Source organism: Lepus europaeus, chromosome 18 (assembly GCF_033115175.1).
Source record: "Lepus europaeus isolate LE1 chromosome 18, mLepTim1.pri, whole genome shotgun sequence".
In the NCBI taxonomy this organism is placed as follows: domain Eukaryota; kingdom Metazoa; phylum Chordata; class Mammalia; order Lagomorpha; family Leporidae; genus Lepus; species Lepus europaeus.
Window position 1 is genome coordinate 23,655,966 of NC_084844.1, and position 12,935 is coordinate 23,668,900.

General features: G+C 48.4%; 1 protein-coding gene across 2 annotated transcripts in view; it reads left to right on the forward strand.

Moving 5' to 3' along the window:
• Positions 1-12,316: 12,316 nt before the first annotated feature.
• NPEPPS (aminopeptidase puromycin sensitive) overlaps positions 12,317-12,935 on the forward strand; it is a 115,665-nt gene continuing 115,046 nt past the window's right edge. The window contains exon 1 of one of the 2 annotated variants that reach the window (XM_062175599.1): positions 12,317-12,623. In XM_062175599.1, coding sequence (XP_062031583.1) covers positions 12,363-12,623 — 261 coding nt within the window. In that variant the 5' untranslated portion in view covers positions 12,317-12,362. The remainder of the gene's footprint in view (positions 12,624-12,935) is intronic. The other variant, XM_062175598.1, reaches the window with a different exon arrangement.

Here is a 12,935-nt window from a genome sequence, read left to right on the forward strand (position 1 = left end):
TACTCAATAATTTTTAAAAAACAAGAAGGAGATGATTTTTCCAAAGAACCAAATTATTAATGATAATGGAAAAGATTCCCTTCCTGTAGTGTATGGTAAAATGTGAGATTCTATTGGGATAATTCCTGATTAAAGTCCTATGAATATTCATTCTTCACTGTGGTGTTTTTTCCTTCCCCATTAAAATGTTTAAACTTTGATATTTACAGGAGTGGCAGAATCAGGCCTAGAATGTCTGCATCATTTTCAGATATGTGGAAACACTAAAAGTATTTTAAGATAGTAGCAGTGGTAAGAGAAAAGAAACCAAAAACCACCATTGGCTTCTCAGTGTGGTGTTATCAGTCCTTGGCTGCTACCTGACATAATCTTGCCAGCATCACTCTCAAAGTAATTTCTCTTATAAAATATGGCACCATCACTACCCGATTCTGAACAAGGGTATTTAATCTCAGAAACAGCATTTAAAGTATTTGAAATATTTGAAGAGACAGGTTTACTTTTTTGAAGCAAGCTGATATTAACCTGTGCTGTTTTCTGTTGAGGTGAGAGTACCTTGGGGTATAAGAAAATCAGAAGAGAGAGGATCCTTTTGGGGGTTCATAGACCGAAAAATTAAACATGACAGAATACCAATTGACTTTCAAGAAAAGATTCTTGTGAACACACAAAGCTATTTTAAATTCCTTTTTGGGGCCGGTGTGTGGCATAATGGGTAAAGCTGCCACCTGCAATGCCGACATCCCACATGGGTGCTGGTTTGTGTCCCAGCTGCTCCATTTTGGATTCAACTTCCTGCTCATGACCTGGGAAAAGCAGCAGAAGGTAGCCAAGTGTTTGGGCTCCCAGCTTCTGGCTTCGGCCTGGCCCAGCATCGGCTGTCGTGAGCATTTGGGGAGTGAACCAGCAGATGGAAGATCTTTCTCTCTGTCTCTCCCTGTCTCTTTGTAACTCTGATTTTCAAATAAATCAATCTTTAAAAAATTTTCCTTTTTATAAAGTCAAGCAATTCAAAAGCCACTGGCTGCAATCTTCAAAATCAGAAAGCAGGGTTGATGATGGGTACAGAGGTTAAGATGCCTTATGAGAACCCTACCTCCCACAGCAGAATGCCCGGGTTCAATTCCAGCTTCCTGCTAATGTGCACCCTGGTAGGCAGCAGGTGAAAATCTAAGTACTTGGGTCTCCAACACCCTTGTGGGAGACCTAGATTGAGTTCCTAGCTCCTAGCTTTAGCCTGGCCCAGTTCTGGCTGTTGCTGGTGTTTGAAGGAGTGAACCAGTTGATAGAAAATCTCTGTCTGTCTTTTAAAGAAATAAAAATAGGGGCTGGCGCTGTGGCACAGCAGGTTAAAGCCCTGGCTTGAAGCACCGGCATCCCATATGGGCGCCGGTTCTGGTCCTGGCTGCTCCTCTTCGGATCCAGCTCTCTGCTGTGGCCTGGAATAGCAGTAGAAGATGGCCCAAGTCCTTGGGCCCCTGCACCCACATGGGAAACCTGGAAGAAGCTCCTGGCTCCTGGCTTCGGATCGGCGCAGCTCCGGCCATTGCGGCCATCTGAGGAGTGAACTAGCGGATGGAAGACCTTTATCTCTGTCTCTCCCTCTCACTGTCTGTAACTCTATCTCTCAAATAAATAAATAAATCTTTAAAAAAAGAAATAAAAATAAATAAGAGACATTCTGGAAAGATCACCAGGTAATCATATTCGAGGCATAATTAAAAAGAAAAATCCTAAAGCAGAGTACCAATTGGGTTGCCAGATTTCGCAAATAAAAATACAGGATACCCAATTGAATTTGAGCTTCATATAAACAATGAGTAGTTTTGAAATAAATATGCCCCTAATTATGGCGCATTTTTAGTATAAGTGTGTCTCTTGAAATATTTGGGATATACTAAAAAAAACTTTTAGTGTTTCTCTGAAATTCAAATTTAACTAGGTATCCTATTTTTTATCCAGCAACTAATTATCTTAATGAAGAGAGTTATAGGGCATAACCCCTTCATTACCTTGCAGAGCAAGGGGTCCCGACCTGGTGGATGGGAATGTGCCATTCTGGTTACTGCTTAGAACTGTGCCTAAGGTTAGTGATGATCATGGTGAGGAGAGAAGAATTGGACCTTTGTTCTGCTCTGTGAATTTCCACTCTGTCTCTTTCACACTGTGAAAGGCATTTAGATATATTTTTAATTATTCAGAGTGGGAATAGGTGTATGGTACTAAATAGAGAGAATACTTCGTGTGGCTCTCTAGGGCTAGAGTCTGTGTAGAGACGAGCAGCCTCGGATTAACCACATGGGTTTATGAACCTAGAGAACTTGTTTCTCTGGCTTGCTTTTCTAGTCCTAGTGATTTTGTAAAGCAGTTTGAGGACTTCAGAAATGCTGACCTAACATATTTTTTTCTAATGAAGTAAGTTACTCCCACCCCTTTCGCTAAAGGCTTACCCCAGTGCCTGCCTTTATAGGACTTGTCAAGCTTTGTCAGATCTCCATGTGCAAGCGTGCTTGATGGAGCTCAACCATGAATAGTGCAAAGGTGGGTTGCAAACACACGGCCTGGTTTAAGCACCCGTGGAGAGGGCATTCTCTTCAGCATCAGCTGCTGGTCTCTGTGGCAGGGGATTGTGTTACCCTCATGCGAGCTGCCTGCTTATTCCTGCAATCAGATCCTTCTGTCTCCTTCCTGTCACCCAGCCTTGACACCAGCTAGCATGTGCCCTCTGCCTTGACTCCCAGGCATACAATCTCTCTTTCATTTTCTTTAAACCAAGGGCCAGAATATTGGAAATCCTAGGACATTTATGACAATGGAAGATATTGGCAATCAGGAGTACCGTGGAAACTCTGGGGCAGCTGTGGGTCCCCCTAATGTTTCATCACTTGTCCTGTGACAGTTATCTAGAATGGCAAGGCTATTTGGAAAGGAGCTAGGGCTGGGGAATTCTTCTAAGGCTTTAGTCATTGCTTTGCAGGTGACCTTGGGCAAATGACTGCATCTATCTGTGTGCTGTGTCAGTTTCTGATCTTTTATTTGAGGGCCTCTATAACAATAATTAAAAAGAGGGGCCAGCACTGTGACGTAGCAGGTAAAGCCGCTATCTACAGTGCTGGCATTCCATATGGGCGCCAGTTCGAGACCCGGCTGTTCCACTTCCAATCCAGCTCTCTGCTATGGCCTGGGAAAGCAGTAGAAGATGGCTCAAATCCTTAGGCCCCTGTACCCACCTGGGAGACCTGGAAGATGCTCCTGGCTCCTGATCAGTGCAGCTTCAGGCATTGCAACCATCTAGGGGATAAACCAGTGGATGGAAGACCTCTCTCTTTCTCTCTCTGCTTTTGCCTTGCTGTAACTCTGCCTTTCAAGTAAACCCAAATAAATCTTTATAAAAAACTAAAAAGAACAAAACAGAAGGAATTCATTTCCAATTACTTGGGATATCCTTATAGAGGCCAGCGTTGTGGCACAAGGGGTTGGGCGGCCCCCTGTGACACTAGCATCTTAAATGAGGGCCAGTTCCAGTCCCAGCTACTCCACTTCTGAACCAGCTCTTGACTAATGGGCCTGGGAGAACGGCAGAGATGGCTCAAGTGCTTGGGCCCCTACACCCATGTGGGAGACGCGGAAGAAGTTCCTGGCTCCTGGCTTTGGCTTGGCCCAGCTCTGGCCATTATGGCCATTTGGGGAGTGAGCTGGTAGATGGAAGATCTCTATCTCTGTTTCTGCCTCTGCCTCTCTGTAAATCTGCCTTTCAAATAAATAAATAGATTTTTTTTTAAAAAAAGGTAAGTTATAAATCTTCATGTTTGTAATGTGGCGTACTGAGCTTCTCTGTCCCATTACCACAAAGGGGAAGAAAAGTTATGCAAAACAAAGGCCTTGAATATTTTACCACTTTAAGTCCTTGTTTAGGAGAAGGGTGAAGCAACTTGTAGAAGTACAGCGGGAACCCAATCTGGATGGAACCACAGTGTTCTGGCTCCTGGAAAAAATAAAAGGGGGTGGGCTTCTAAAGTAAAGAAAGTGATTTACTGTGTAAGACAGCAATACTAGCACTTTCTGTGACCCCACTTTCTCCTCTTCACCTCCTCCATTCCTTTGAGCCTGTCACCCTCCCTTGCAACTACTGATAGCCTCTTACACTGAGATAAGATGGTAATGAATCGCTCCAGCAAAAGTCCATGGGAGTAAGCAGCAGCGACATATTTAGGCATCTCTTGGTCCCAAGACACAGCAGCATAGGGTCCAGCCAGAGTTCAAGGTTTCCTGATGCAGAGTTGCTACAATGGCAGCCTCCACTTCATAACTAATGTAGGTTTGGAACAAGAAGAACATAAATCTCTATTGAAGGTTTAAATTGTGCCTGTTTGCCTAAAGAGTTTTGTCTTTTTTTTGACCTGCCCTAATTTCTGATGTCAGGGCCCTAGGGTATCCGTGCTATGCCTCATTCTCAGTGAATGTATATTTTATACAGTGTGATAGCACTCTGAACTAAAATAGACCAAGTCCTGAAAGCTGCTGCTGCAGGCTTCCCAGGACTAAAACATATGAGCAGTTTGAATCCTTTTTTGTCTCTTTGGTTTCATCTTGAGTCAGTTCACAATACAGAGATGTTACCACCTAGATTTTATGAAAAGTAAGGCAGCAGATCTCAAACGCCAGTCTCCATGCCAAGATTATTTTCCTAGAAAATGCATAATATCTGAAAGTGAAGGGGTCCCATGACTTCTCTCCAAGTTTTTTTCAATTCTAGCACTATTTGTTTACTGCGGACAAGATGACTTTTAGCTCAGTTCTACGGGTAAGCAGCTCACAAGTCAGTTTCTAGCTTCCCATATATTTCCCATGTGTTTATTAATCTTGACCCCTATGCAAACTCTGTAGGGAGGCTGACAGCAAAAAGATTTTCATCCAGTTGTTTATGTGGCTAAGGCTTCAAGGGAAACTACTTTTATAAAATCATATCCCATGAGATGTGATTCTACCAGCTTGGCAAGACTTCATGTCTTATGCCTCTCTTCACCCCACCCTACGCCTAGGGTTGGACAAAAGTTGAGCTTATTGTCTTTGCTAGGCATAGGATCAGATATTGAGATATTGAGTGAGGATTAATTCTGATTAATTCAATTCTTGTCAAGGTTTGAAGAAGCAAACAGAAATCAAGCCAAGGGTGGAGAAACTGAGGCCCTCTGACCGTTGCCAAGCTGCTGAGACTTCTAATGCTCTTGGTTCAACCTGAGCCCGCACTGATATTTTTGGATTTGAAGTCAATGCAAACTGGATTCTGGCCTGCCAGCTCCAGAACACTGTAACCTTTAGAGACTTGGGATTCCACAGGAAATATTGTAGCAGCATTCCAGAGACCCACGCATCAGGCACCGACATATGCATTCTTGCCTGAAGCACAGGGTGTTGGCTTCCATCCCTAACTCACATTCTGCAAAGCCCTGATCGCAAACCCTTCACAAAGAATGGAGCCAAACAGGCTCATCTCATTTTGAAGATCATGAACAAAGGGACCTGGTTTTAGTCATGTAGCTGCCAGTCACTCGGGATTGATAAATAAGCCGACAGTAGTGGTTTTGAAAAAGGAAGCATAAGTCCTGAGGAGGGGGGAAGGAGGGGTTGCAAATAAACAAGACAGGTGGAAACGTGTGACTTTTTCAACTTCCTGATGGAAACATACCAAGAGAAATAAAGCTCTATGGGACCAGATGGGACATTTCTTTGGCCACATTTAGATGCATAGAATGTTATATTGTCACCCTCAAATAAATTAATCTACATGTATCCTCTTCATGTGTATCACGTATGACTTCATCGTATTTTATTATCTATCTATAACTTTCAGAGCAAATGGAATTAACCCACTTGCCTTTCCTGGAGAACACAGGATGGGAGGGCAACGTTCTGTGCACTCACGTTTCCAACTGTCATTCCAACAGCCATTTTCATTACAGAAGAGAACCGAGGCTGGGCTCTCCCGGTATCAGCTTCCTATGGATTGCTCTTCGATGTTTTGTTTCCCTAATTTTTGGAACCCCTTCATCATATTCCGCAGGTAAGACTCATGTTAGTGGAATCAGAGTGATAATTCTGACCCTGGAAGAGCATAGTTTCAAGTCAGCGAGGCTACCTGGTAGCAGCTAAGCTTTGTTTCCATCTCAACACTACAGGTTTTGGATGGTCTCCCAAGCTTTCCACATCTTCCTCCCTCTCACTGTTTCATAGCCAGGGTTTCTTTTCCTCCTACCCAAATACCTTGGCCCCACAACCCAGCTCCCTTCTAGTCTCTCTTCTTTGGGACCTCTCTCCATGACTTACGTCTACTCGTGTCCTTCCCTCCCACTCTTTACTACTCTTGCTACAAATACCATTCTGACATTCATACAATGACGGGCTTTTTAATTTTCTTTTTATTCTCAAACCACAGGTGAAATAATATTGCACATATCTGCTTTAGGGATGGGAAAACCAAGGCAGGGAAAATTTAAGACTTGCTCTAGGTCACAAAGTCCACAATGATACTGAAACTATTACCTTGTGTCCTCAGACTCTCAAACTAATGCTTGAAGACTGAAGGCAAAAGTGCTGCTGACTTGGGGCCGGTGCTGCGGCACAGTGGGTAAAGTCACTGCCTGTGACATCAGCATCCCATATGGGCACCGGTTCCAGTCCAGCTGCTCCACTTCTAATCCAGCACCCTGCGAATGTGCCTGGGAAAGCAGCAGACAATGGCTCAAGTGCTTGGGCCCCTGCACCCACATGAGGACCTGAAAGAAGCTCCTGGCTTTGGCCTGGCTGTTATGACCACTTGGGGAGTGAACCAGCAAATGGAAAGATCTCTCTCTTCTCTCTCTCTCTCTCTGTCTTTTCTTCTCTTTGTAACTCTGCCTTTCAAATAAATAAATAAATCTTGAAAAAAATCTTTAAAAGCAAAGTGCTCTCACTAGAACAGCTTCCCCCCCCTTTCTTAACTTTCTTAAAAAAAAAAAAGTATTTAATTGAAGGGCAGAGCAACAGAAGGAGAGGAAGACACACATAGAGATTATCTTCCATCCTCTGCTTCACTCCCCAGATGGCTGAAATGGCTGCTGCTGGACCAGGCCACCTGAAGCCAAGAGCCAGGAGCTGGGAACTCCAGCTGGGTCTCCCATGAGGGTACCAGGTGCCTGAGTACTTGCGCCATCATCTCTTGCCTCTCAGGGTGCACATTAGCAGGAAACTGGAGTTGGGAGCAGAGCCAGGACCCGAACTCAAGCACTCTGATAGGGGATGCAGGTGACCCGTACAGTTTCTTACCTCTAGACCAAATGCCTGTTCACTTTTTTGACTTTTTATTGATATATACAGATTTCCACAGTTGTTTTTGTTTTGTTTTGTTTTTTTACTTGCAGGTTCTCATCAAGGGCTTGGTAAACAGAGAAGCCTGGAAGTAAACAGGGGCAATATTGGACAGGGCCTAGTAGTCAAGATCCTGCCCGCATCCCACATTGGAGTGACTGGGTTTGAGTACCAGCTCCATTCCCAATTCCAGCTTCCTGCTAACGTGCACCTTCAGAGGCGGCAGGTAGCTGCTCAAGTAGCTGAGTTCCTGCTACCCAATGGGAGGCCTGAATTGAATTTCCAGCACCTGGCTTCAACCTGACCTACGCTTGCAGGCATTTTGGGGAGTGAAGGAATGGATGGGAGATCTCTCTGTGTGTCCATTTGTATCTCTCTTCCTTTCAAATAAATTTTTAAAAGTAGGGCTAACCATTTTGAGACATTAATGATGTCCCCTTGCTGTCTTCTTTTAGATTTATTTATTGATTTGAAAGGCAAAGTGACGGAGAGAGGGGAAGACACAGAGCTTTCATCTGCTGGTTCACTCCCCAGATGGCTTCAACAGCCAGATATGAGCCAGCCCCGAGAACTCCATCCAGGTCTCTCACATGGGTGGCAGGGACTGGAGTATTTGGGCAATCTTCCACTGCCTTCCCAGGTGCACTAGCACCTGGATGGGGAGCAGAGCAGCTGAGACGCAAGCCTGCACGATATAGGATGTTGGCATTACAGACTTTACCTGTTGTGCCACAATATCAGACCCCTCTCCCAAACTCCTTTCTGAAGCACAGTGGAGAGAAATAAATTTCCTTTTTTTTTTTTTTTTTTGACAGGCAGAGTGGACGGTGAGAGAGAGACAGAGAGAAAGGTCTTCCTTTTGCCATTGGTTCACCCTTCAATGGCCGCCGTGGTAGGCGCGCTGTGGCCGGCGCACCGCGCTGATCTGATGGCAGGAGCCAGGTGCTTCTCCTGGTCTCCCATGGGGTGCAGGGCCCAAGGACTTGGGCCATCCTCCACTGCACTCCCTGGCCACAGCAGAGAGCTGGCCTGGAAGAGGGGCAACCGGGACAGGATCGGTGCCCGGACCGGGACTAGAACCCGGTGTGCCGGCGCCGCAAGGCGGAGGATTAGCCTAGTGAGCCACGGTGCCGGCTTGTTGTTTCTTTTTTTGACAGGCAGAGTGGATAGTGAGAGAGAGAGAGACAGAGAGAAAGGTCTACCTTTTTGCCGTTGGTTCACCCTCCAATGGCCTCTGCGGCCGGCGCATCTCGCTGATCCGAAGCCAGGAGCCAGGTGCTTCTCCTGGTCTCCCATGTGGGTGCAGGGCCCAAGGACTTGGGCCATCCTCCACTGCCTTCCCGGGCCACAGCAGAGAGCTGGCCTGGAAGAGGAGCAACCAGGATAGAATCTGGCGCCCAACCGGGACTAGAACCTGGTGTGCCAGCGTCGCAAGGCGGAAGATTAACCTGTTAAGCCACGGCGCCGGCCCGAAATAAATTTCCAAAAGCCCTGTGCTCTTCCTTTTCATTATTTCAGAGAAGACTGCAGGGAGTGTAGGCCAGGCTGCCATCCAGTCATGTATAAGGGAAACTGTATGTGATATTCCACTGCCTGATTGCAAGTCCATGGCCCTGGCATTTTTATTTTTTATGTTTTCTGTAATTTTTATAAAGTAAGATTGCCTCCTTCCTTAGGCTTACATAGTTACTCTGTAGAGCACACGTCTTGTCCATAAAGGAAAATCCAGAGACTGGATGAAATCTTCTCTCTTGGTCAATTGGTTAATCACCTCATTAACAACTGAGACATTTTTTGTGCAGGCGCCAGAACTGAGAGTAATAAAAGAATGATAAAGCAAGTTCTTGCTAGAGGTACATCTTGTGAAGATATACATATAAAACAAATTTCAAAATGCAACAATAGAACAAAAGAACATGTACAAATAAATCAGCAAAAGCTGATGGGAAAAGGGTTAGAGTTGGGTGGAGTTAGTCAATGAGGACTTTCCGGAAAAGGTGAGTTTTGTAGGAAGGGAGGGGCATGGGTTTGCCAAAAATGATGAGGCCATTTCAGCAACAGTACATGAGCAAGGGTAGAGAGGAGAGAATGAGCCACCTGTAAGTGCCAAACAGTAAAGACTTTAGCTTGTTAAGACTGGAGCATTCATGCTGAAGTGTAAGAAAAAAATAACTCTGAACATGAAAGGGCAGTTCAGGGAGAGCCTTAGAACGGTTAAGAATCAGGTTTGCTTTTACAGATAAGAAGGAGCCTTATGGGTGCTTCTTCTTTTTTAGATTCATTTATGGCCAGCGCCGTGGCTTAACAGGCTAATGCTCCGCCTTGCGGCGCCGGCACACTGGGTTCTAGTTCCGGTTGGGCGCCGGATTCTGTCCCGGTTGCCCCTCTTCCAGGCCAGCTCTCTGCTGTGGCCAGGGAGTGCAGTGGAGGATGGCCCAAGTGCTTGGGCCCTGCACCCGCATGGGAGACCAGGAGAAGCACCTGGCTCCTGGCTTTGGATCAGCGAGATGCGCTGGCCGCAGCGGCCATTGGAGGGTGAACCAACGGCAAAAAGGTAGACCTTTCTCTCTGTCTCTCTCTCACTATCCTCTGCCTGTCAAAATAAATAAATAAATAAATAAGTAAAATAAAATAAATAGATTCATTTATGCAGAGAAGGAGAGACAGGGAGAGAGAGAGAGAGATCTTCCATCCATTGGTTCACTCTCCAAATGGCCACAATGGACAGGGCTGGGCCAGGCCAAAGCCAGGAGCCAGGAGCTTCTTCCAGGTCTCCCATGTGGGTGGCAGTCCAAGGACTTGAGCCATCTTCTGCTGCCCTCCCAGGCACATTAGCAGGGAGTTGGATGGGAAGTGGAGCAGCCAGGACTTGAACCAGTGCCCATATGGGGTACTGGCACTGCAGACAGCAGCTTAACCTTCTACGCCACAGCGCCAGCCCCCTTATGGGTTCTTGCACAATGAAAATAACATTTTGAGAAGCTGACATACAGATAGATTAGAATACAACAAAAATGGAGAGTTAGAAAAACAGGGAAGCTGCTGCCAAATCCGTTAGCAGAAAACAATGCTTAAGTCTCTGTTCCAACTCTGGCGAATATTAGCTATGTGAGCTTGGGTAAGTCACTGTAGTTCCGTGCACCTGCTGTTACATCTGTAAAGTGGGGATAATAACGGCATCCACCTCACAGAGCTGTTGAGATTAAGTGAATTAATGAATGACAAGTGTTTAGTAAGTGATCAATATTCAATTATAATCTAATTATTTTATGTTCCTTAGATTATTGTTTTTTTTTTTTTTGCCGTTGGTTCACCCTCCAATGGCCGCCGCGGTAGCGCGCTGCGGCTGGCGCACCGCGCTGATCCGAAGCCAGGAGCCAGGTGCTTCTCCTGGTCTACCATGGGGTGCAGGGCCCAAGAACTTGGGCCATCCTCCACTGCACTCCCTGGCCACAGCAGAGAGCTGGCCTGGAAGAGGGGCAACCGGGACAGGATCGGTGCCCCGACCGGGACTAGAACCCGGTGTGCCGGCGCCGCAAGGTGGAGGATTAGCCTAGTGAGCCGCGGCGCCGGCTATTGTTGTTATTTTTATGACCCAGAAGTGGTCATAGAAATTCATTCATGTAACAACAGACTTCATTTCATAACACAGTTTGAAAGGATTGCAGCTTTTCAGCTGGTCCTTCTAAAATGTAGGATTCAGAGGACAAGAGGGCAGGCCCAGTGTCCAAACTGTGCTACCCACCACAGTAGCCACCAGCCATGGGTGGCAACTGAGCACCTGGAATGTGGCTAGTCAGAACCAAGGAGTGCTTGTAAGCGCAAAATACACACTGGGTCTCAACAATAATATAAAAAATGAGTAACATTCATATTTTTAAAATTGGTTACATGTTGAACTGATAATGTTTTGGGTATGTCAGGTTAAAAAAGATGTATTATTCCACTGCATTCCTTTTCATCATTTTGTGATGTGGCTGCTGGAAAACTTAATACCACCTAGTGGTGCACAGCCTACTTCTGTTGGGCAGCATTGGTCCACCACAGCCCTCTGCCTAGAGTTTTGGGGATGAAGGGGTTCTGCCCAAGAAGTTTCTCCAAAGGCACATAGACTGTGGATAAATCTCTGTGGGGAAACATCCTCCAGAGCTGCCAGAGAGAATAAGGAAGGCGCAGCCAGTACACCATTGAAGAGGCCTCAACTGGTGCAGGGCTTTTTCGTTTAAAAAGGCAGAAACAAAGATGAAGGGGGGTGGGTGGAAACACTTTATTTTAAACATTAAACCATGGAAACAAAACTCTTGCTAATTTTTGAGATCACTTCCTCAAAGGTCTACATCTCACTGGAGGTGATAACCTGGATTATTCAAGGTCTTCTGACAAAAACTTCTCTTTTTCAAATCATCTCTTGAACTTGCTCCTTAAAACAACAAAAATTAGGGTCAAAGGACTCAAATCAGGGCTTTCCGCGGATCTGGAGTTGGGGTTGTGTTTTGAATTTCTATTTTAACATGTTACCGCGACCGAACTGGCCCGTGGTGCGGGCTTCCACTTCCCAAGGCAGCTCAGGGAGTCCTCACGCCTTCCCCGCCGCTTCTCAAGCCCTTCCGGGTTCCCTGCGGCCCGCAAGCCACCCCCTCTCCCGAGCCGGGGTGACAGGTGCAGCGCCGCCGGAAGCCGCCTCTGGCCCTCCTGCGCGGGCGGCCACGCCCTCGCCACCCCGCCCCCCCCCGCCCCGGCGCGCGCGCGCACTCCACGGGGGCGCGCCCGGCCGCCGCCGGCGGGGCCGCGCACGCAGCTGCCGCCGCCGCCGCCTCCCTCTCTCCCTCCCTCCCTCCCTCCTTGCGGGCCCTCCTCCCCTTCCCTCCCCTCCGCCCCCTTCCCCGTAGGCAGCCCGCCCGCCCGCCGGCCCGCCCGCACGGCCTCCCTCCCGGCCCCTGGCGCTCCGGCTGGGTCTGTCCCCCGCCCCCAGGCTCCCCGGTGGCGCTCCTCCGGCGGTCGCCCGCGCTCGGTGGATGTGGCTGGCAGCCGCCGCCCCCTCCGTCGCTCGCCGCCTGCTCTTCCTCGGCCCTCCGCCTCCTCCCCTCCTCCTTCTCCTCCTCAGCCGCTCCTCTCGCCGCCGCCGCCGCCTCCACAGCCTGGGCCTCGCCGCGATGCCGGAGAAGCGGCCCTTCGAGCGGCTGCCTGCCGACGTCTCCCCTATCAACTACAGCCTTTGCCTCAAGCCCGACTTGCTGGACTTCACCTTCGAGGGCAAGCTGGAGGCCGCCGCCCAGGTACGGCGACCCTCGGGCGCCGGGGGCGAGCAGTTAGGCCGCGCCTGCGGGCTGGACCTGGGGCCCGGCGGGGAGGGCGGGCGGGCCGCGGGGCCGGGGCTGGGGGCCGGCGCGGGGGGCGGCCGCGGGGCGCCAGGGCCGGCGAGCTCCGCCTGCTCGGCTGGGGCCGGGCCGGGGCCGCGCTGCGGAGCGGACGGGCCCAGGCGAGCACACCTGTGTGGCGCTCCCCCCGCCCCTGGCCCTGCGGGGCTTGGTGGTGCCCGGGGAGGGGCCGGAGGGGTCGTGGCAGCCCCCGCTCCGTCTCAGTCTCCC